The sequence below is a fragment of the Falco punctatus genome, assembly GCF_963210335.1.
Source record: "Falco punctatus genome assembly, chromosome: Z".
Taxonomy (NCBI): domain Eukaryota; kingdom Metazoa; phylum Chordata; class Aves; order Falconiformes; family Falconidae; genus Falco; species Falco punctatus.
In genome coordinates, this window is record NC_137586.1 from 38,469,792 (window position 1) to 38,492,742 (window position 22,951).

Here is a 22,951-nt window from a genome sequence, read left to right on the forward strand (position 1 = left end):
ACTCTTAGCTAGGCAGCAGGATGTCAGATCTCCGTGGGACTTTCTAGCAAAATAGTTCAAACAGAAATCTTAGGGAAGAGAACAGATAAATTATCTTTTGCAGAGAAGTAAAAATTGATAGACTGAGAAGAGAATGTACTACTCTTTCATGAATTTCAGATTTTATTAAATGTGCCACAATTTTACCTACATTAGGGAAATTATACAAGAAGATAAAATTAAAACCTTCAATTAAAAAAGCTTGAGGTAAATTACTAACACTCTGCAACTACTTGTGTTACGGAAGACTGCTGAACAGGAAAGACACATTAAAACTGGATGTAAATTTTGAGGATTTAGTTCTAACTTTATGTTGAACACCTCCAAAGGGGGGCTGAATATTAATTTCCGTATGTCCTTGTAGAGATTAAGTCAATTGGGAGATGTGACTGCAGTAAGGCTGTGAGCAAAATTATATATTAAGCAATACAAACCAAAGAAACAAAATTAGGTTTGTGCTGAGCTCAAAGACACAGGTCCTGCATTTTCTTGTATCTCTACTTGTTTCCAGAGATTTGCTTCAGACCTTCAGATCAGAAATATGATTATAATAAACTTTTAAATGTCCAATTTGCTTGTGGTACTTTATGTCTTCACACCTGCTTTATGTTGTCTCAGTAAAGTCCTTTAAGAGTCAGTCTTTGGAGAGAAATGGAAGATAAAATATGGATTTTCATGCTAAGAAATAGCACATATTCCAAATAATCCACCTCTATAAGGAAAAGCTCCCAAGCAATCACGGACAACAGATATAGGTCCTCTGATGTGTGCTTCAGAATTTCAATGAAAGCTGTCAAAGGAAAAGGGTAAATTATGGACCTTTTCCTGGCTGCATAAACTTAATACACGTGGAACAGCTGAGCACTGGTACTTCGCCAAGATCTGTGCTGTTCTATGTGCACTAAAAAATCCCATTTACTACTATTTTTGCAACAGGCTCCCTCCAGCCTCTGACCTCAGGAGTTCCTCACAAGCACAGAAAGTGGCCCCTGCTTCTCTAACCGAGTGGGTGAACATTGCTGGATGACACTAATTTTCCCAGTGACATTGCACACGGCTCAGTAGAAGATTGTCTCACAGAAATCTCTTCCAGCAGAGTTCAATGGTGTGCTATAGATATGCTCTACAAAGCCCAAAGGCAGGCCACTAAATTTGGTAGAAGGATAAAGTAGTGATGCAGCTTCCTAGGAGAGGCTGCACACTGGACATATCTTCAGCATCAATTATCAGCTGGGAAACAGGAGACATCAGGTAAATGGGTAGCCAGTAGTTTTTTCCCCTGCCACAGGCAGACACTACCACCAGTCCAAATTCTGCCCCAGAACCTGTGATTTAGATTTTTCTGAACTGCTTTTGTACTACTGTCCTATTTTTAGCTCCTCTGCTTTTTTTTTATTAAGTAGCTTTAAGAAAAATCCAGCTGTTGCCTTCTCATTTCTTTAGCAGATTATACTTATTTTGTATCAAGTTGGTATAAGATTAATTTTTGAAGAATGCTATTTCGAGTTAATTTCTGCTTGTTTCTATCTCCTCATATCATCAAAGTACAGTATGACTAACGTCTTGAAACACTTTGTAACTTCAGCTTACACCTGTTTCAAGAAGCAGCAGATTGCCTGTTGCTTTTTACTCTGCTCTGTTTCAATGGCTTCATTAGAAGGTGGCAACAAGTGAAAACAGATCTTTAATTCAGTGATGTATGTTGCATATGGAAACATCTGACTTTATTGCACATAACTGAAACGATCACAAGGTCAGGCTAACTTACTTCCAGCAATCTCTGGTTCTTGATATAAAACTCAAACATAAGAATGATGCCGTCTTCAAAAATTCAGATTCAGGGGGCAGAGAAGGCTCTAAGTTGGAGAGTGTGTTAGAAAATGGGCCACTGACTTCAAACACCTCTATGTGACCTTAACTGTTTCAAGCAAATTACATTTCAGGTGATGGGACACGTAGAAGCTGAATTCAGTAACATGGCTTTTTTCTCAGTAACAGCTTAATAACCTGAAGATTATCCACATGGACTGTTTAAGAACTATATTAAAGACAGTTCAAGAAATGACCAATTTTTTCTTCTACAAAACAGACATTAGATTTGATTTTTGATGAAGCAGATAGAAAATGTACTGGTTTCATCTGAAAAAGCCTCAAATAAATCAGAATAATTTCCATCCCCTAACAGCACACCGCTTCCAACTGGAACACAGCTGATTTTCAATAGAAAGGCACACATGCTAATTCAACCAGAAGCACACAAGACAGAATATCCTTCAATATGCAGTTAGGAGACAACATGAGCTTGGCAACTTGCTGCTCTTCTTAAAATCTTATTTTTCTTACTGTTACAACCTGAACACAGCTGTCCTTGGAAAGAGTCTTAAATTTATCCACGAGCTTGTAGTGACACACACATTGGAGAAATGTAAGGGGAGTTAGGAGGTTTGCACAACTAGCAAGATACTGTGTCAACTTACTCCAGCTGTGATTCCTTCTAGCTGTAAGACTTTTGCTCTCTTTTTTGTTTTAAACGAAATTTAACTGATAGAGTTAAGCAAAAATTAATTTATTGCCTGTAAATTTTCACAGTGAATTGTATTTCTCAAGATGAGTAGACAGTTGCATGAGAAAAAACAAAGTTGGGGGTGGGGGGTAAAAAAGTAGTAATTTTGGTCCTAGAAACAAAACCCCCGAAGTTAGCACTAGCTAGCTGCCTTGCAATCTGCATGTGCCTCCTTCAGGACTTCACATGCAATCTTTGGGCCTAACTTGTGCTTCTGTCACCATTCTTCCCTTGCAACACCTAGATCCATCTGCAGAAGAACACAGGGTCTTCCCACTGCAGCTAATTCCAGACATGAACGTAACAACAATTTTTAAATCAAATGCTGCAATCAACTTGCAGGATGTTGAAGTCATGGTGGTGGAAGACACCACATCAAGAGTTATGAATACAAACTCTGCCTCCAAAGCTTGGTAGAGAAAATGGTCATTGGGGATGACCAATTCTCTCCGTGTCCTGTGACACAAAGAATTTAACCTCATGATCTTCATTTCCGCAGGAAAAAGACTCAAGTAACAGATACATGAACCTTCTTGCCTCTCCAGCCCCTTATTACAGGTCCTTTTTTGCTTGCACTGTGAAATTCAAACATGTTAATCAACAGCATGCAGTATAGCATGTGGTAAAAGTCTGAGCTAGTAAAAATAGCTGGTTGATAAAATGTGAAGCAGGACAGTCTCTGTCTATTATGAGTCACGTTCAACAATTGTTCTAATGAAAGCCAGAGAGAAAAACTTGGTGGCTTTGGTTTTTATTTCTTCCCCTCTAGGATCTTAAAAGTTCACAGAAAATAAAACATCACTGTTCAGTTGACCGCAGTATTTCACAAAGCTAAAACATTTGTTCTATAGTTTTAACACTTAAACAGTTTAGAATTTTATGTGCAGATGACTATTCGTGCAATGCCTCCATCTTACACATGTTACAGTTCTGGTCAATAGAACACTGCCTTCTTTCACAAGTGCTTATTTAACAAGCTTTACCTGTATATAGTTCTTTCCAGGATAATAAAAATACAAAAAGCTGGTTCAGTAAGTGGGATGTCAGAGCACTCTGGACTTCTTTTAATGTCTAAAATACTTAGTGTGATTTTCATTTATCCCCAATATTTTGCAAGCTTTTCATTTATCCCCAGCCTTTCACAAGAGCTTTTCATTTATCCCCAATCTTTCACAAAGGCGCTTTTTTTTTTTTTTTCTCTCTTAAGCATCACACACTGCTGTCTTGGACTGAATCTGTTAAAAGTTGCTAATAGGAAAGCTAGCCACAAAAATCGAAAATGAGATTGTACTGCAAATACTTGTAACATTTTCTCTGCCATCACAGTAAGGAAGTAACCCCTAACAGGGTGCAGTATTTGGCTGCAGCTATTTGAGCAATCAGAAGGAAGTAGTTATTTTCTTTAACTCTGCTGGGAAGCCTGAAAGTGGCTCAACTTGTTTTTTTAGTTCTTTTTAATTCACAGGAAGAAGCAATACATTTTTAGAATGTTTATTCAGCTTCAGATATCCCTCCCAAAGACACCTGTGGTATATTCAATATACATCTTCCCTCATTCCTTCAAACACACTTAAGCTTTGAGGTAATTTAGGACAAAATATAAGAACACTTTTAAAAAATAAAAGCAAGATACCAGTAAAAAAAAAAATTAAGGCAGGATAAATAGAAAAATATTCTGTCTTCCTTTCACTGTGAATAGTTTCAGCAAAATGCACTTCAAAAAGCAAAATAATCAAGTCACTAAGTCCAAAATTAAGTGTACTTCTCCAGCAAACCTGACTTAAGCAAGCATTTCACCTGAGTTTACATTTCAGGGATTGGGCCCATAGCAATAAGGAAGATAAAGCATTCGGGGCAGATTGTCCCATGTCATTTTACCCCTTACTTAAAGGGGTACAGGAAGGAATGAAGGGGGAAAAAATTAAAAAAAAAAAAGAAAAATACCCAAACCTTGTCTTGCTGGCTCCATGTGGGCAAAAGATGGTCACTCTCTACAGCAGCATCTCCATTCATGCCTCTCAGCCAGTACTGACCCTGCCAGTATTATCTTATCTGCACAAAGGAACCTATAATGGTGTCCCGCTGTCCCAGAAGGACCTTTCAGTTTGAGGAGCATACTACAGAGATGCAAAGCACTTGCTGCTAAGGCCTGAGATGGAATCTGTGAGTTTAGAAGATGGTCCTCTGCCCATTCAACGATAAGGGTATGCCACACTTCCTCTGTGAGATAATTCCAAAGGAACTCTGATTTAAAATGTGGCATCTTCTGGCACACGATTATTCCCTGGAAAGCATGATTTCATCCTCTCGTTTATACGCTATATTGGAAGACTGCAATACTCTAAGTAAGATGCTTTTACACTTGTAAGGATATTTTTAGGGAATGACAAGGCAACACAAGTTACAGTGTTTCAGGCTGAACGAAAAAAAGCTAATCGGAGTCTTCATCGTCGAGGTATTCCTCTGCATTACTTAATGTTCGGACTGAACCTGTAAAGAAACAAAGCTCACTCTTAATTCAGGATAAAATCAGGAAAAGCTGCACATTTGCAATGCTTGCAAATCAGCATCTGAGAAACTTGATTCCTCTATCATTTATTGAGAAATGTTAGGGCTACACAAATGGGGCTGTAGGTCTAAGGTAGGACTAAACCAGTAATCACAACTCCTACATATGAGATTTAGCCTCTTTGTGATCTTCAAGAGCCATCTTCTGGCTCCTTGGAACCTGTACACAACAGCTGGAACTCTTTAATTTTATTCTCTGTATGTATTACATTTAAATCGCAAAGGAAAGGATGGGTGAGTTGGTGGAAAAGCCTCTATGATTTTACTCTTCGAGACTATCTGGCTGTCATTCTCTGCTTAAAATCAAAACACGTTCCATCTATTCTTTCCCCTCCCTCTTTTCTCATCCACGTTTTTTCCTGAATGAATATTTCTTAGATCTACTTGTGAGCTTTTGCTTTTGAAGGGCAGTAAGCAGAAAACAGAAGTATTAAAGTAAAGTATATCCACCAGATATGCAGCAGTGCCTGGAGAACTACATCTACTTTTGGCACTGTACAAAGATAAATAGCATGGGTTTTTCTTGATAGATGACTATGTGCCCACAGACTTTCAAATATATGGGAACAGGAACATGGCTTACATATAACGTGTATCATATCGTACTACCGAGAGCCGGGAACCACAAGTACCTCATCAGTCATAGCTTGTAATAACATATTAAAATAAACTATTAAAAATATCAGATGCCGACATAATAGGACTGACACAATTCACAGAACTGATAACCATGATATCTTAGATTTCTCTAAGAAGAAAAATGAGTACATTTAGAACTGACCTGCTCAACTGCTTTGATAAAGGAAATAAAAAGGGGAAAAAAGTATTTTTTTTCTCTTTGAAGTAGGAGAAGCAGCAAAGAAAGAAAGGAAAGAAAAGAAATTGTACAGCCTTGTGCTCAAGGGGCTGTACTTAAAGGACAAATCCTATTTCTTCTATATAACAACTCTTTCCTTGTTCAGGAGCACAAACAACAGAATCTCTTTGCATTTTTCTGACAGGATTTTAATAACTTTCATTTCTTAGAATAATCTTCAGCAATCATGACATTTTAATTTCTTTACTTCTCTATTAAAGAGTCACTCAGAGTGACACAAGAATAAGAAATTAAAAGAAAATTAGCAGTAAGGAAATAAAAGAGGAGCATCTGTTGGTGATTGTTTGGCTTAGTTTGGAGGAACAGGCAGGCATAAGGGGGAGCATACCACATCATTACTCTTATGTCATGTTCCCTGTGGCACATTGCTTTTAAAGTGGTTTACATCCTTGCTTTCTTTCTGTCTCTCCACTCTGAAGGGTCTGTCTTCCATTTCCTTCCCTTCCCTTATTGTTTCCACATCTTCTGAACTCCTTTGCCTCTTGCTGACACAAGATGGCATTTTGTGTGGAGTCAGCAACACCAAATGTGATAAACCACAGGTCTCTATCATAGCTCTGCTGAATTAACCCTCCCAAGTGAACCCTTCCAAACCCAACTCTTAGCCCGCGTAGCTCCTGGCTGTTTTTTATGGCTATCAACATACAGATATTTGGGTCAAAATAGCGTCCTCTAAAAAAGAAAAGTGTCAGAATAAAAAAATCAGAAATACCTGCACTCTGTTTCTTCTTAAGCAGGGAAGCACAAGCTGCATTGGTTGCCATGTCTAAGGCCAGTTTCTTCTCATTGTTCTTCAGGTCTGTTCTTGCCCCTTTACAATATAAAATTTTCATCATGAATCACTGTCCCAGCTATGTCTTGAGCAACGGTACTACAATACAAGTTTGAGTAGCACAGGCAGAACAGTAATGGACTAGGGAATCTCAACTGTGGACTGCTCTGGAGCAGACTAAAAGCTATGGATGCTCTTCCACAAGCTACAGTTGGCTAGGGAACTCACTGGCTGCTCTCCCTTTCCAGGAAGCAGATGTCACTGCTGTTCTGGAGTTAAGTGCCTAATTTTGTCTGCAAAGCAGGATCAAATTTATCTTGAGCAGATGCGACGTCTGCTTTCCAAACGGCTGCCAGAATTTTCTGCAAGACTTACAAAATCAGGCAGGTAAGCTGGCTAAAGACTGTACCTGTATTATAGGAAAACACTTAAAAAATACAGATTATTTAATAAACATTCAGGAATCTAGTCTGCCACACAGATTGTTGAAACCTTGGTGAAGATCTTTACCCTTTGCCAGCAGCATCTCTACAATATCTGCATAACCTTTCCATGCAGCAGCATGCAAAGCTGTGTCTCCCAATTTGTTCTGTGGAGTCAGAGGGAAAAGCAACAGGATTAAAATATAGCAAAAAAACTTCCAGCTTGTACCAAGGACAAATAACATCATACCTCTACTGTAAGGGTCTGTTGGCTTAACCTACCTGTTGGTTTAACTCTAAGTTTGCCTGGGTAAAGAGAACATCCACTATATCTGCAGAAAACAGGGCAGGGGAGGAATAAACAGAATAAATTAAATGGAAACAAGACAGGCTTTTTTGCCTTCATAATATACATTTTGGCTAAGATTTAATGATAGAGCAATCCAATCAGCTAATGAAAATCTGTAACAGTCAGACTGCACTGAGCAAACAATCACTGGTCACAAACAAATGCTACTGCATAAAATACCCAAAATACTACTACACTTCTTTTTAGTCTATCCTTCTTCCCGCTCTGCTTCTAACAGGCTAATTAGAATGCCTGCTTCAACAGCAACAACAAAACATGCAGCATTTGATGTTTTCTAGCTTTCTAGCTCTTCTAGCTTTAACTTTGCTTTTAATCAAACTAGAAGGACATTTTAGAAATCCTGGCTTTATCAGTCTAACAAGCAAATCAAGAAAACCAGAGAACAGTCATTTCAAATTAATTCTCTGATACCTTTGTGGCCTCCATGGCATGCCCAGTACAGAGCAGTGTTTCCAGCTTTGTCTAAGCCATTGACCCCGACTCGATTATCCAAACACTCCCTCAACCAGCTTAGGTTGCCTGAAAGACAAATTCAGGTTTTATTATTTCTTTCTTTGAAGTTAACAGAACTAAAAAGTATCAGTCCTCCTATGAACTTATGAGGAGAAAAAGTGATTAGCAGCAACACTTAACAAATCATAAAACAATCAGTCCAAGTTATATCAAACGTCTTTCCTTCAACTCCCAGCAGACCTTTGAATCCCCACGTAGTTAAATGCACAGTACTAAACTCTATTTCTGTGTATACAATCGCAGAGCAGCAATTCAACCAGGCTGTAAACCAGCTCAGCTTCTGAAACCTGCAAAACTTACGAGGTAACTTGTTCAAGATACCAGACAACCGAAACATACAAGACTTCTTCATTCCAAGTATGTCATTATTATTTTGGCAGAAAACAAACAAATCATCTAAAGGATTACACAGCTAAAACCCAAATCACACTTACCGCGTTTGGCAGCTTCATGCAGTGGATTATCAATAGACTCAGCCTGCTCTGCCACTGAAATGAAACAGAGTAAATTCTAACTACTTCTGACACTGAACAGATATTTGACACCTATGTTGAAATAAAACTGTGATTTATTCCAGAATAACCAGTAATGCATATCTGATTCTAACGTGAAAGGGGATTTGTGAGTGATGGACTAGTTTCATGCACTTCAACTTCTTGTGTATGGGAAAGCAATTGAGAGAAAAGCTTGTGAAAATTTTCAAAGAACAGCATCAAACTGATCAGTGACTACAAGCCACTGGGAATCTGAAAATATTTCATCTTAGATGCTATTTCTTTTTCTACACTTCGAAGATGACTGAGCAGTGGCATGTAGCTAGGCTTTTAACCAACAGCTTGCCATCTGTAGTTATGAGTGAATTATCTCCAAGGGGTCTGTGAAGGGTAAGTTTAAAAAAAAAAAAAAATAAAAATCACTGTCAGTAGCCTTCCTATCTGTTTTACAGAAGTGGTTGGGTTTTTTTTTTTTCATTTTCCCTGGAAAACCTGCAGGAGGTCTGCAAATCAAAACTGTTTAAACAAGGAATGTAATGATCAGCAGACTGAAGTTCAGGCTTCTGTAGACCTTTTCCTCATCCCACAGGCTTTAGGTTTTACTGAAGAGGAGCAGCAAACAGCTCCTGATCACTGTGCTGTTGCAACAGCAAAAAGCTGAACAGCACTGTGAAGCAGTTGCAGGTGGGAATGTGATCTAGCAGCTTTTTTAAAAACTTTTTTTTTAAGTGGAAAACCCTGTGACTCCTAAGGGTACAGGCAAATAGGACAGTGTACAATCTGAGATGAGTAGGCTCTCTAAGCCCCTGCACTATGGCTTGTTCCAGGAGGCAAGGAGAATGTGGAAGAGTGTCTTCAAATCAAACTGTTACTGCAATCAGATGCAACGCAGGTAAATGTAATGTATATCAGCTACCAGAAATGAAAGTCTCAAGACTGTTGTGGCCTATCTGGATCTTTTCTTACTTTGGTGTGTATTCCTCCCATAATGCTTGTAACTGAAAAATTTCACATGCTTATCTCTCTAGCTGTGAGTAAAATAAAATGCAAATGCTAGATTCTGAAAAATTTGTGCAGTGAACAAAATTTTAAAATGCAAGAGAAGCCAGGCCCAGAGCAGCCAGCCATTACACAAGCAGAACATGCTAGTCACATTGAGTAGTGCTTGTGCACAGCACAAAGCATTAATACTAACAACACTGTCTCAAAAGCCTAAAATTAACTTTTTCTTTAACTCTTGTCAGAAGTTCAGCAGTATTTTTAATGCACATAACACTGATTCTCCTTCCAGCCCAGCAGATGGAGTGCAAGACCCCACCAGAGACAGCAGTTTCAAGTCTGTCTCCACCTTTTCCAAAGAGGTTGTAGAAGAGCACATGAGATCACAGTGTTTTAATGGTTAAGACTGAACCTAGGCAGTCCTAATGGTGGTAACCAGCAAAAGCAGGCCTTTGGGGATTTTGTAGTTTGTCTACATCAGAAGACATGTTCCTGGTACTCTCCATTCTTGGGGTCCGCATAGGCTTCTGTCTTGCTTACACAAAGGCAATGTGGAAATGTGAAGGCAGAGACACCACCCCCCCAAACCTCACACCTGGCCTAAAACAGAAGTTAAACTGTTGCTCAGATAACTTTTCAGTAAACCACTCTGGAAGCAACTTTTCCAAATTATCTCAACGGAAACACAACTTAATTAGGTGTTGGGTTTATTTTAAATATAACATACTTCAATGTTAAAAAGAAATGTGAGTGTAGGTAAGCACATGTAAAATATTCTCCTGGATGTAACAGTGACTACCTCTGGCAGATGGCAAGAGCAGAATCAGCCTGGAACTTACAAAATGAAGTGAAATTTGGTGCCATGGTCTCAATAACTGCACCACAGGCTTCTATTCAATTATTTCTACTAACTACAAGTCAGGGCAGGGAACATGGCATTGCTACCATAATGTCTCCTATTGAAGAAAGGACATTAAGCAACCACAGTTACTAACATCCTAGCACTTTTGATGCAATCTGCCATGTGGCACTGCAACTCTGCCAACATTTCCTGGGAGGACTTGAAAGACATTATGCTGTGTCATCTGTACTCATGGCTTTTCAAAGTGACTATCTGAATCTGAAAAAGCAATGGCTATTCAGCCCAAACAGATATGGGTGCAGTCCCCAAGAAAACAATGCTTTCTGTGGCTGAATATATCCATTACAAAGCAATAAATAACAAACAAAACAGCCCTATTTCTTAAGTGGGAGGGAAAAAATAATCAAAGGAGGTCTACAGAACTGTTACAATCCTTTTAGCTTCCTCTCCATATGCAGGTTTACTTAACAATTCCAGTAGTGATTATCTATCTCTGTAAGATCCCATGCTGTGTCAGACTTCTTGATCTCAAAGCTACTAACGGCTCTGATTGTCTATCCTTAGGTGTACTTAAAGAAGGCATTATACAGACTGATGGAATATAGCCAAGATACTTCTAATGAGAAGACCTTAAGAACTGCAGTATGTTCATTAAGAGTATCAAGAATACAAGCATACCAGTTTTGCGTGCCACCTGTAAAACCATCCTTTAGATCCCAGTGTTCTTCCCCTCAAAACTGAGAACACTTATTGCTGTTAACTGCACAACCAGGAACATGAAAACTTGGCAAACTCAAGCTGTCTCTACATTATAAAAACATAAGACAGCCTGTCCACACTGATGTCCACTAGTGACTGCTATTGCAGATGCCTTCTGAAAAAAATGTGGTAAGAGGACTGCTAAATGCCAATAGTGTGATCAGTTTCTGAAACTAAATGTATCAGTTATTTTTATTTGGCGATTTCCTTTGATTGTGAATGACCTTACCAAATGAAAATATTCTACACATTACCATAGTTGCTTGGAATTAGTCCAGTTCTCCCTTTGCAAGTTCCTTTCCACCAATTCGTATCACTCTGTACAGAAAAGGGAAAATATTTTAGAAGGGATATGCTGCATCTCAGAAGTATTCAGTCTGTATAGGATGTCTTAGACTCACCATGTCTGAGATGTAAATTATATCTCCTTCTTCGAAGTACAGTTCATCTGGCTTTAAAAAAAATAAAAATAAAAATAAGAAGTAAAAAATTTGAATACATGTACTTAGATATAACAAATACCTGGATAAAGCAGAGTCCGTTCAGCTCTTCCTTCAAAAGAACAATAACACAAATTCTCTAGCAACTACACAACAGCATGACAGTCTTTCATACCATAGTTTTACTTGCTGCCTACAGCTAACTTTACGGACCTGTGACCTTCCTGACAACTAAAGAAAAAGACTGGGGCCTTTCCAACAGACCACTGTGCAACAAAAGCAGTCAAGTCTTGTGTACCTTTTTGGCTGGTCCCAGTTCATGAAATCTTAGTTCTTAATTTGTTGCCTTTGGAATATAAGAAAAAAATCACATAGATCACTGATCTTAGATTGCACGTAGCCCATAGCAGAGAAGAAAACATACTGCTTTTAAGAAGAGCTGGACTTATGAAAGGAGAGGGATAATTAATCAGGCAGTTTTAGTCACATTAAGAACCAAGATCTATCAATAGGCTTCTTCATTGAAAACATAGTACAGTAAGTCTAATAGGCCAACCCTAGCTAGAACTGAAGAAATATTATAGACAAGATTAAAATAAAGCTTCTCAAAACCCTAAAATCTAGATGTACTTACCGTTCTGGGCTCAAATGTATACAGGGCCCGGAACACTTTAACCTGCCCTAAAAAAGAAAATACCAGTATTAATACCATGCCTTCTAAACACAGCATACACGTAACAGTCTTCAAATTTAAATAAATTCATTTCCTTAACGCTTAAATCTACTTGCTGAATGAATTTGTTCTGTGCCTGGCAATGAAAATCAGGATGAGAAGACCCAACCCAGCAGCACAGATTCTGAAGGAAATGGGCCAACTCAACAGCTACATGTCAGCTGCCTCCTGTGCACACCTAACAGTCTTCATAGCTCACCATGCAAGTCAACTGAAGCGTTGCCATCAATTTATGAGGCAAAGCGTGGTTTCAGTAATATGTACTTCCCCACACTCAGACATGTTGTATGTATTTTTATTAATATCAGATTTGTTAAATGATACAGAAATAAGGAAAGAATAAAGACAAAACAATGACCAATGTTTACAACATGTTCTCATACTTGCAGTTGTTCTAATTAGGAAAATAATGCAATGCCACGGAAATCATTGCATCAAGAAAAATGACAAATGGTCACCAAGTCCTATTTATGCAATGTACAACTAACATGTTCAGATGCTTAAAATAAGCTATAGCCTTTACAATTCCACTAAGTGGGCAATGTTGCTTTTAATAAGGCAGTTTTAAAGAGAGTGTCAGCAGCATCCAAGCCAAGAAAAGCTAACAGACAGGTACAAATTTAATTGCATACACTGCAAAAGAAGCATCCTTATAAACATTTTTTTGTAATTCAAAAAAGGTACATTTCAAGAACACCAAGCAGAAAGTATAAGATGAGTACAGGAAAAAACCCCATGTATCTTACGTGACTTTATTAGCTGAACTGCTTAAGTGCACTGAACTCAATGGAGTAATACATTATGCAGACTGGTCTGTATTGTTTACTTTTAAATACCTTAACTACATAGCTGCATTTCAGGTTCTTACACTATACATGTTTAAAGTGTAACTTGTGATTGAAGCAGTATTCGGTCCATCAGGACAATGCATTACTTAGACAACAATTAGCCCAGGCTATTTTGTACCCTCAGAGAAAATGATGAACTTACTGCCAAAGGTTAGTACTGTAAAATAAAATGTTTTTACATAAAATCTTGTGTAGTATATTATATGGAGAGAACTGAATAATGAGAAAGTAGGTTTCCTTATGTCTCAAGAATAAGCCTTTGTGTTTCTGTAAAGAACCATGGCTAGAATTTTTTTTGCCTGTTTTTTGCTAGTAGTCTTCGCTACCTCACTATCTAAAAGCCTACACACAACAGTGATGACTTTAGAAAGTTAACTTAAGGGCTTTAGAAATGTCAGTCTAAATGTATATATGATGACAGGCTTAAGAAAGAAGGATGGTACTCAATTCTATAAGCTGCCACTTTGCAGCATACTCCACAGTCCTGGGGTGGCTCTTTAATACGTTTTCAAATACCTCTGGATATTCCCTAGCAAGGGCCATGCCACAGCACGTGTTAAGCCCTTAAGTTAACTTTCTAGAGTCATCACTAGTGTGTGTAGGCCTTTAGATAGTGGGGTAGCAAAGACTACTAGCAAAAAACAGGCAAAAAATATGAAGTGGTATTTACCAAGGCATAGTAACAACTAAGCAAAACATTTCCGTAGACCTCTGCCTCAGGCTTTTTGGCGCTCAGTATCTCTAAAAGTATAACACAAAATTAACCCCTATAAACTTTCTAGATTGCCAAATGCATGTAGACACTGTATATATGATTTTTCTTCCAATCTGTAACTGTATCCCATGCTTCTCCCAGATCTTATTTTTGAATAACACCATAGAATTTCAGTTTGGTTTACTGGTTCTCTCACACAGCAGCTGTTTCCCAGACATAAAAGGTCCAACACTTGTCAACCGTTTGCCTCAGAAACTAAACAGCTGCACTGTGGCAACAGCTAAAAAGGATGAACCCTCTGTTCAGTTTGTTACCCATATAGAAATGATGAACAAGGACATTAGTCATGTGTTCTAGATCTAAAAGCTTCACAATGATATCTCTGAACAGCAACTGAGGAGAAGCCAAACAAAAAACAAAAACAAAAACAAAAAAAAAAGACAAATAAAAGAAAAAAGAACAAGACATGACAAAACAGAATGGGTGACACAGAATACTGTTCCTTCCTAGCTTTCTTACACAGATGACAGAAAAATGCAAGATAGAACTGCATACTGACGACTCTGGCGGCTTAAACCATCACCCACCAATTTTCGAGGTTTTATGTAAGTAAAAGGAGGAAATGGACAAAAAAGGGAAGAACAAGAAATATTAAAAGGGGAAATGAAAAGATGGCAGAAGACAGGGAAGAGCGAGACACATAGATTTCTGTGTGTCATATGTGTTTCCTGTAACAATGTACTGCATCTGTATCAACATGTTTTCTAAAGCTATCACACTTTAAGGGAGGACAAGAAGCATGGAAACACTGATGCTGATAAAAATATTGCTGACATGTTGTTTCAACAAAAGGCAATTCATAGTAGATGCTTGGGGTTTTTTGTTCGGGTTTTTTTATTATTTATTCTATGTAAGCACTTACTTCCCCAAATGTCAAGCTGTGGTGTTACACGCAGCACAACATATTCTAAAACATTTTCCTGATGAAACACAAAGTACAGATTTGAATCTATAGAACCACAGGCCTGGCAGATGTTAGTTTTACAGTACCTTATACGGGAGTTAAACACTACACATTACTGGCACCAATCAAATATTTCTTGGTAAATGGACATTAAACCTGGTCACGTTCCTACACTTAAGACCTAAGAACAACAGGACTTTACCACTTGCAGTGGTAATTATTTGTGCCAAATTTTAATTTAAAAAAAAAATCAGTCTAGAAGATTTAAAATCAAAAAATGTGAGGATGGAAAGGGCACACTAAACTTAATTCCTGTTCAGCAAATACAGACAAACTGTATTTTACTAGATACATGTGATTACTTGAAGTACTTTTATCTAGCAAAGCCCATCCCTAGGCACACAGACAGACTTTATTGGCAGGCATCCTTTGGAATAAACAAAAAGTTAGAAAGTGCCTGTGGACCTCCTGTGCTCCCCCTTATAACCATCTCTCCACTATGAACCACGCTGCAGGTTTCATGTGGCATGGAGAACTAATCCATTAGCACTGACGCGAATATATTAAAGTTGACTGACTCCACCTCTCCACCACGTACCTCTAGAGAACAAAATAAAGACAATACAAAAGACACATGTACCTTTTTAAGATTTCAAGGCACCAGGTAAATATACACAGCTCTATTCTCAGCATGACTTTACATAGGCAGCACCTTTTATAAAAACAAAGGAAATGGAGGCACAGTGCAGTGTTGTGTCCCACAGTAAACCTTTTTCTAAGTGCAGGGAGAAATTTAAATGGTTCTTTTCAATCCCATACTTTTGCCAAAGGGCAGTTTTTTCCCTTGTCATAGAATTTGCATTAAACATGTGCAAAACAACTACCTGACAAATAAAAAACATAACTTATTACACATACCAAACATAAAAATATTCTCAGCATAGAACCTCCCCAAAGCCATAATTTGCCAAACCCTCCCCCAGCAACACAACAGGGTAAAGGAGTCAAACTAATAATTTTCTCTACTCAGCAACATAAAACAAATAGCTTTATCAGGTTGGACTGACCTCATGCCCTCAATTCCAAGCTATTTTTGATGACTTCTCCTATAAACTTCTGCTTTTATGAGGAAACAGGCTACTCAGATTTCTAATATGGACCTTCTGCCAGCTAAGTGCACAGAAGTGAAGAAACTGAAGCAAACAGTAACAACACTTAAAAACGCAGCTTCTGATATGTACTGAACTGAAACAAGATCACTACTCTGCTTTTTAATACAAATGAAAAAGACCTTTTCTCGAAAGACTAGAAGCTTTTTGTTTCCTCCTAGCATTTGAGGTTTATTTTTAATTAATTGCAGTATCATTAACAGAAGACTGTTTCCAAAGAAGTGCTGTTTTTGAAACAAGGAGCTACTGTTTCTCTCAGTGATGCTTTCCCCCCACTTCCTTTCTGTTTTTATCCCAGCTTCTCTCTATACTACCACAGACACTAGCAATAAAATCCCCTTTTGCTCAACTTCCCACCAAAGCATTCTCCGCTTTCCTCTTCTTTGCATTCATCTGTAACAGAAAGAAGAAAAAAAAACCCAAAACACCCAACCAAAATAAAAAAAAAGGAAAAAAGAAAAAATAAGGGGGGAAAAAAAAAGAAAAAATGAAAAAACAAGGGAGAAAAAAAAAAAGCCCATCCTTGCAAGGCATTACTTATTTAGGTATTTGAGTTAGGCTGAACTTCCAGCACCAAAGGGCAGGGAAAGCATTTTCATTAGCTGTCAATTTGTATTACTTCCTCAACCAAAAAAAAAAAAAAAAAAAAAAGTACTTGGTGCAAAAGGCATTTATTTTAGTTAAGAAAATAATCATGGTAGTAAGCCAGCACTGACAGCTACCAAGGCTTGCCCCCCAGTGGACTGATATGAGTCTTTTGTTAGCATTTCACACCCTGCTTCACCTGACATACACAATCACATCTCACTGATACAAACAAGGTTCTATAAATTAGATATTGATCCTGATGCAGCATCTTTTCATTATCTGTATTTAGAGTGTGCAGCTCTGGACTACCATAAAAATCAGAGTAATTATCTTACTTTAGATAGACAGACTCACTGGGTGTCACAAAGCACTACCAGCGCCTGTCATATGAGAAAGGGATAATCTCTGCACTCTAGAAAACCAGAACTGGCCATGGTCATCTACACATAAATTAAAAAACTTAAGTCTAGCAGCTCCTGTAAGGGTTCAAGCTAACCCTGAACTGTCAACAGTCATCCTCCTCCTTGCTCACACAAGGCTTCACAGGAGTTGAGAATAAGGTACTCTCTCTAGCACCAACCTGACTGAAAACTGAATCCCCACCTGTAACAAATGGATGAAAAAGAGAAGATAATAATGAGATTTGGGATACAGGGAAGAAAAAGGACAGTTTGCATGTTCCATGGCCTATGCTGGTTTTAAAGTCTCCTCCCAGAACACGTGTAACTGGGAATATGAATTCTGGCAGACATTCAGATAAATTAATCTGAAGAAACTGAGAGGCATCCTCTGCCTGACCTCACAGAAAACATGGCGGCAAACAGAGTTCTTTGTTTTCTTCATGTTGGCTTAAGAACCTGCATAGTTTGAGGTTTTTTACACTACACAACCTGGCAGTGCACAGCAGCAATTTGAAGTCACAATCTTTTGGTCAAGTAACAATATCACAATAATTTGTGATATGCTTGAAGCTTGCTTTAGTAAGCAGAGATGTTCATGTCACAATCTGCATGTCTCTTAGGAGATGTGCAGTTTTATTAGGAGGTTATTATGACCAGACGGAAACATTTTTTCTGGCTTCTCAGGAAATTGGAAATCAGGTGCTTTACACCCAGACCTTCAAGCAGGAATAAGAGTGGAAATATGTTTTACAGGACTGCAGCTTGCATTCTGGCATTCTGCTGACAGGACCTTGCACAGAGAGAAAAGGGTACAACACAGCACTTAAGCATTGCCACAACTGAGAAAAAAGTGGAGTCCTCACTGTTTGGAGAATCATCTTCCACCTCTAAGTAGTGTTTGTTAGAAAGGGGAAGTGAACACAGGGCATACCAATCAGAGGGGAGGAAGTGGGGAGGGTGTATTTAACAAACAAACATGTTGAAAAGAATGCAAAGGGTAGACTGGTGCCAGTGTAGATGACAAATGCGGGTAGCCCAGGAACAATCATGGACTGCTCTAGTCAGTATCTGGAGTGGAAGGAACAAATAGCATTTGTTTACAAAAAATAAGAATTAAGAATACTCTCACAGAAGATGTATGTGAACACAGTTTCACAAATGAATTTTCACTGGCACAGTTTGATTCTGCTATCTTCTATTTCTTACTAATTTTGTATCTACAGATAGACAAGAATGCCTTCACTTGTAGGAAGCCTGTTTGTGGCCCCTGCAGCCTGCAGTAGAAACAGGGTTTGGAGTCAGAAATGAAAGTTTAAAATTCATGTTGAAATCAGACTTGGAACTGTTTAATTGTTCTCTGATGTCTTTCTCCCCTTAGAGCTGATGACCAACAGCGTAACTCCCCAAGTTCACATGCTCACACCTCCTTAGCTAAGAGAAACCCAAACCACCAACACGCAAGCCAAATTTAAGACTACTGCTAAGAGCTTAAGCATGTGACTCAACACAGGTCTTCCGCTCCTGTGAATGCTGTCACAGCTCCTACCTCACCTAAGAATTAAGGGGAACTGAACCTGACTGTGATTCAAACTAAATATTTTATGTTCAGAATCCTGTTTTTAACTGCGACAGCTGCTAGTGGCTGGCTGCAAAGTCAACAGACCTACTCTAAGGTAGTAAGAACTCCTTATGTTACATATGTTGTGCTCCCCCCTGCCTCCCTTCCTCTCAACTGCAGTAATTTCCAACTGTAATTTCACTGAGGCAAAGACTGGTCCTCCCCTATCAAATGTAAATGTTGTGTGGAATCCAGGCCAGGATCAACAAACCTTACTCTGTCTGGAGAATATGAAAGTAAGTAAGGTTTCTTTAAAATTTTAATATAACACTCTCATCTCCCCAAAAGCTGCTGCACACTTACATAAGGCTCTGATCAAAAACGTCTGATCAGATAGAGCACGCTGTTCAAGGATACAACTAGCAGAAGCCAACACAGCTTGTCAAGTTCAAAGGACTTAAACATTCTGTGTCAGATGTTAATCCTATTCACAAAGTTACTTAAAAGGTTTATTAATTCTGTAAATAATAATGCAGTTTGAGACATCAGTAGAATTTTTGAAAGATGGAGGGGAAACTCTACCTTTGCATAATGCTGACGGAGCAGAAAGTTTCTGCTATTTCCAACTCCCACTCCACTCCTTTGTATCTTCAACAGCAAGTCTAAATACAAATTACAGCTAGAAAACAATAATACAGACTCCCAAGAGAAAAGCAAAGCTAGGCACTTGTTTATAACAACAAAAAAAAAAAAGCCTCAAAACACTAGAAATTAAAAGCCTTCTAAATCCTCTGAAAACAGTCATGACCCCTTACTCAAGGGCTAATCATAGACTCCAAAATACTAGCAGAAGTGTTGATAAACACATCAGATGGTTTTCTAAAATATATTGATATCAAAATGATCTCTCCGTAACTGAAATCCTAATGTGTGCATGTCACAGCATTAATAGAAGAGCCTTCTGACAGATAAAACGCTCTCATGTACAGAAGAAAACCACACTTAATGCTATAGCTAGTTTTTCTCCCTTCACACCTCCTTTTTTTCCCCACATTTTTAAAGCGCTGTCTAGCCATCTGACCCTAACATCCAACACCATTGTGATGATCATTAAACACTTTTTTAGAAAGGATGTTCACTAAATGTTTTCATATCCCTGCCACCTGTTATATCTCCTTCCATCTCTGTCTTGCCTGCACTTTTTTCTTTCCTTGAACACTAAGGAAAAGTTTACGGGTTATAGCCCAGTTTATAGACTGGATGCCTGGTAACAGTGAGGAAAAATTAACACAGCTTGATCAAATGCACGAAGATATTCCACCAACCACAGTCTAAAAGTCACCAAAAGAGAAAGAACTATGCTCCTGTAGCAACAATTTTGCCACACGCAGTTCCTGTATTTATCTGTCCTTAATGAGCGCATTTTGATGTCTACAGTCCCGAGAGATTCAATGACAGCACCATAGGCATAACTGATACTATACCAGAACACAGCCGAACATACAACTACAGAAATATTTTAGGGTATGCTGGAAGACAATCTGCTCCTGAAAATGTCCTGGAAAAAATTGAATGCAACAGCCTCCCTAAGACTTTCTCTCTTCAAAAACTGGGGATTCAGCAAAATTAATCTTATTACCATTAATCAGCTCTAGCAGCCACTAGCAAGACAGTCTTATTCTCTTCCTCCTTCAGCCATATATTTCTACTAATTTCCTTCTGCTGTGTCAAGCACTCATGCACTAAAGCAGCAGAGCAAGTTCATCAGACATAAAACCAACCTAACACAAAAAGTCAGAGCACCAATCCAGCTTTTCATGTCACTAAATGGCAGGACGGGTGTAGGGAACCTGTCCCTTTGATGGCAGTCCACGTTTTATCAGATCAAGCATACCACAAAACTGCACCCCAGCAAAGTAGTGAAAGACACCTAGTATTAGACGTAACACATCTGAGTTAGTCTGATAGCTCCTGCAGGTTACATAGGGCCAAAGCCTTCAACTCCTTAAAAATCTTCCTGTTAAATTTAACTTATCTTTTTGCAAATCAGAAAACTGAGTTATCAACTTCACTGGAAAAATCTGCCCTTCTTACAAACATGGAAGCTGGTAAGACCAACACCACATGCTTTCAGAATCTCATTTCCTCAGTACTGGTTTTCAGTGAGAGTCCACGACAGCAATATTTCTATTACTGTCTTTTTCATTTCAACTAAGCTGTTTTGTAAGAGGCTTAGCAAACTTCAGGGCAGAGGAAATTCTTCCAGGGATGAAACTTTACATTTAAAAAGCTTTAACAGGTTTTCTTCTATTGGCAAGTTGAGACCAATAGTTTAAGTGGTCTAACTGGGTTGCACTTACTTGCCTTCAAATTAAAAACTTGTTCTATAAGCTGTCTAGTTAAGGTACTCAATTAGGTTATGCATATGCATGTTTCTAAAAAACCCCCAGTATTTCAAATACTATTTTAAGCACAAAAAATACTGCAATTCAGATGTGTTTAGGGATCAGATAATCGTATTCTGGGAAAAACAAACTAGTCCTATCTATTTAAATACATTCACACTTAATTTATAACCTTCAAGTAAGAATTCAACCTTTCATGTTGGGAGATGATACATAAATGTGAAAGAGCAATTTCGTTTTCTGTATCAATTCCTTGTTTAAAAAAACAACCAAGCCCTAAACAAATGTATGCTTACCTGAAAGCTGCCATTTCTACTCCAAGGTTTAAAACCTTGCCACTTTCAATGTTTATTCAACGTATTTTTAGAAAAATCTCTGATTTTTACTAGTTTTTTGAAACTAACTTTGCACTGAATTTATCTGAAAAGGGTGCAGGAGCATAAAATTACGCATCAGTAACTAGATGCACTAGAAGGGTTGTCGTGCACACTCACACCAGAACGTCAAGGGATGGAGCACGGCTGCTGGGAGCGCCAAAAGCAGCAGGTGCCGCGGAAGAAGAATGTAGCACGGGACTATGCCCTAAAACCGCTGTTAGGTATCAGCGTATTGCCAGCCCATGAACCACTGGGCAACCCTCGGAGTATTTCAACGCCTGTTTCTTCACAGGTTAACAGGTTTCCTGCGCCCACCGGCCTGTGCGACCTTCCCCTCGGCAGCGGCCACCGGCCGGGCCTGCGCCGGGCCCCCGCGGGGGAAGGCCGGGGCCGGGGGCCCTACGCGCGCCGCGACAGCAGGGGTCCCGCCGGCTCTGCCCCGCGGCCGCTCTCGAACCTTCTCCCGAGCCCGAGCACGCGCGGGACCCCGCCCAGACACGACGCCTCCGCGCCGAGGGCCACTCCGCCACCCGCCCAGCGGGGCCGCGGTGCTCGGGCCGCGGAAGGGCACCCGCCGCCGCCGAGCAAGCTGTGCGGTGGTTAATGGCGGCAGGGCGGAGAAAGGAAAGTGTAGGCGGCCCTGCCCCGCTCCCCCCGGCTGGGCACCCCGCTCTGACAGCCCGGGCCCGACCCCCGAACCGGCCACGTGTCAGCCGGCAGCGGGCTGCCCCGCGCCCCGCACCGACCGCGCGCGGCCGACGAGCGACCTGGGGGTGGCGGGTCGGGCCGCTGGGCCCCTCCCGTACCTGGCTTGGCCGGCTTAGGTGGCGGCTTGGACATGGCTGGGGCCGGCCCGGGCGTGGACGGGGAAGCGGCGGGACGGCGACGGGCTGCCTGCGAGCGGGCCGGCGATGCCGGGCGGGGCGGAGGGCGCAGGCACTCGCCGGGCTCCCAGGGGCGATGCGCGGCGGGCGGCTGCAGGCGGGCGGCCGGGCGGAGGAAGGAAGAGCGGGCGGGTGGGGCCGGCGTTACCGGCAGCGCCCCCTGGTGGCGGCCGCAGGCCCTTCGCCAGCCCCAGGCAGGACCCCGCTAATCCCCGCGCGCGCCGAGGCTCCGCCCTTCCCCCCGCCCCCCCCCCGCGGCGGGAGCGGCGAGGGGGAGGCACGGCGCTGTGGAGCGGCGGCCGATGGGGCACGCGGGCGGGGGGCGGGACGCGTGAAGCGGGTGGGGCTCGCGCCCTAGCGGCGGTTGGCGACGGCGAGGCCGCAGGAGCGCGGGAGGTGGTGGTGCCGGTGGGTTGCGATGTGCCCCCGCTCCGGGCGTGTGGCAGGAGCGCCACGCCCACGGGCCGCCCCGCCGCAGCTTAGTGGTGGTCGCGGCGTGAGCAGCTCCGCGACTGGGCGCGGGAGGCAGGGGCTGAGCCCGTCCGGGAGCCCGCCAGCCGGGGCGGGCTCTGCTGGGTGCCCTCCCGGCGCCTTAAGCTGCTGCTGAAGTGAAGCGTGGGCTGTGGCGTCG

The 22,951-nt window shown here is 40.6% G+C and overlaps 1 protein-coding gene across 1 annotated transcript; it reads right to left on the reverse strand.

Moving 5' to 3' along the window:
- Positions 1 to 4,077: 4,077 nt before the first annotated feature.
- Positions 4,078 to 22,950, reverse strand: OSTF1 (osteoclast stimulating factor 1). The gene is made up of 10 exons (XM_080373344.1): positions 22,243 to 22,950; positions 12,313 to 12,359; positions 11,640 to 11,690; positions 11,493 to 11,556; positions 8,559 to 8,612; positions 8,023 to 8,130; positions 7,524 to 7,573; positions 7,330 to 7,408; positions 6,760 to 6,858; positions 4,078 to 5,092 (listed from the first exon to the last, which is right to left on the reverse strand). The coding sequence occupies exons 1-10, from the start codon at positions 22,274 to 22,276 to the stop codon at positions 5,034 to 5,036; spliced, it is 645 nt and encodes a 214-aa protein (XP_080229470.1). The 5' UTR covers positions 22,277 to 22,950; the 3' UTR covers positions 4,078 to 5,033.
- Position 22,951: the final 1 nt, after the last annotated feature.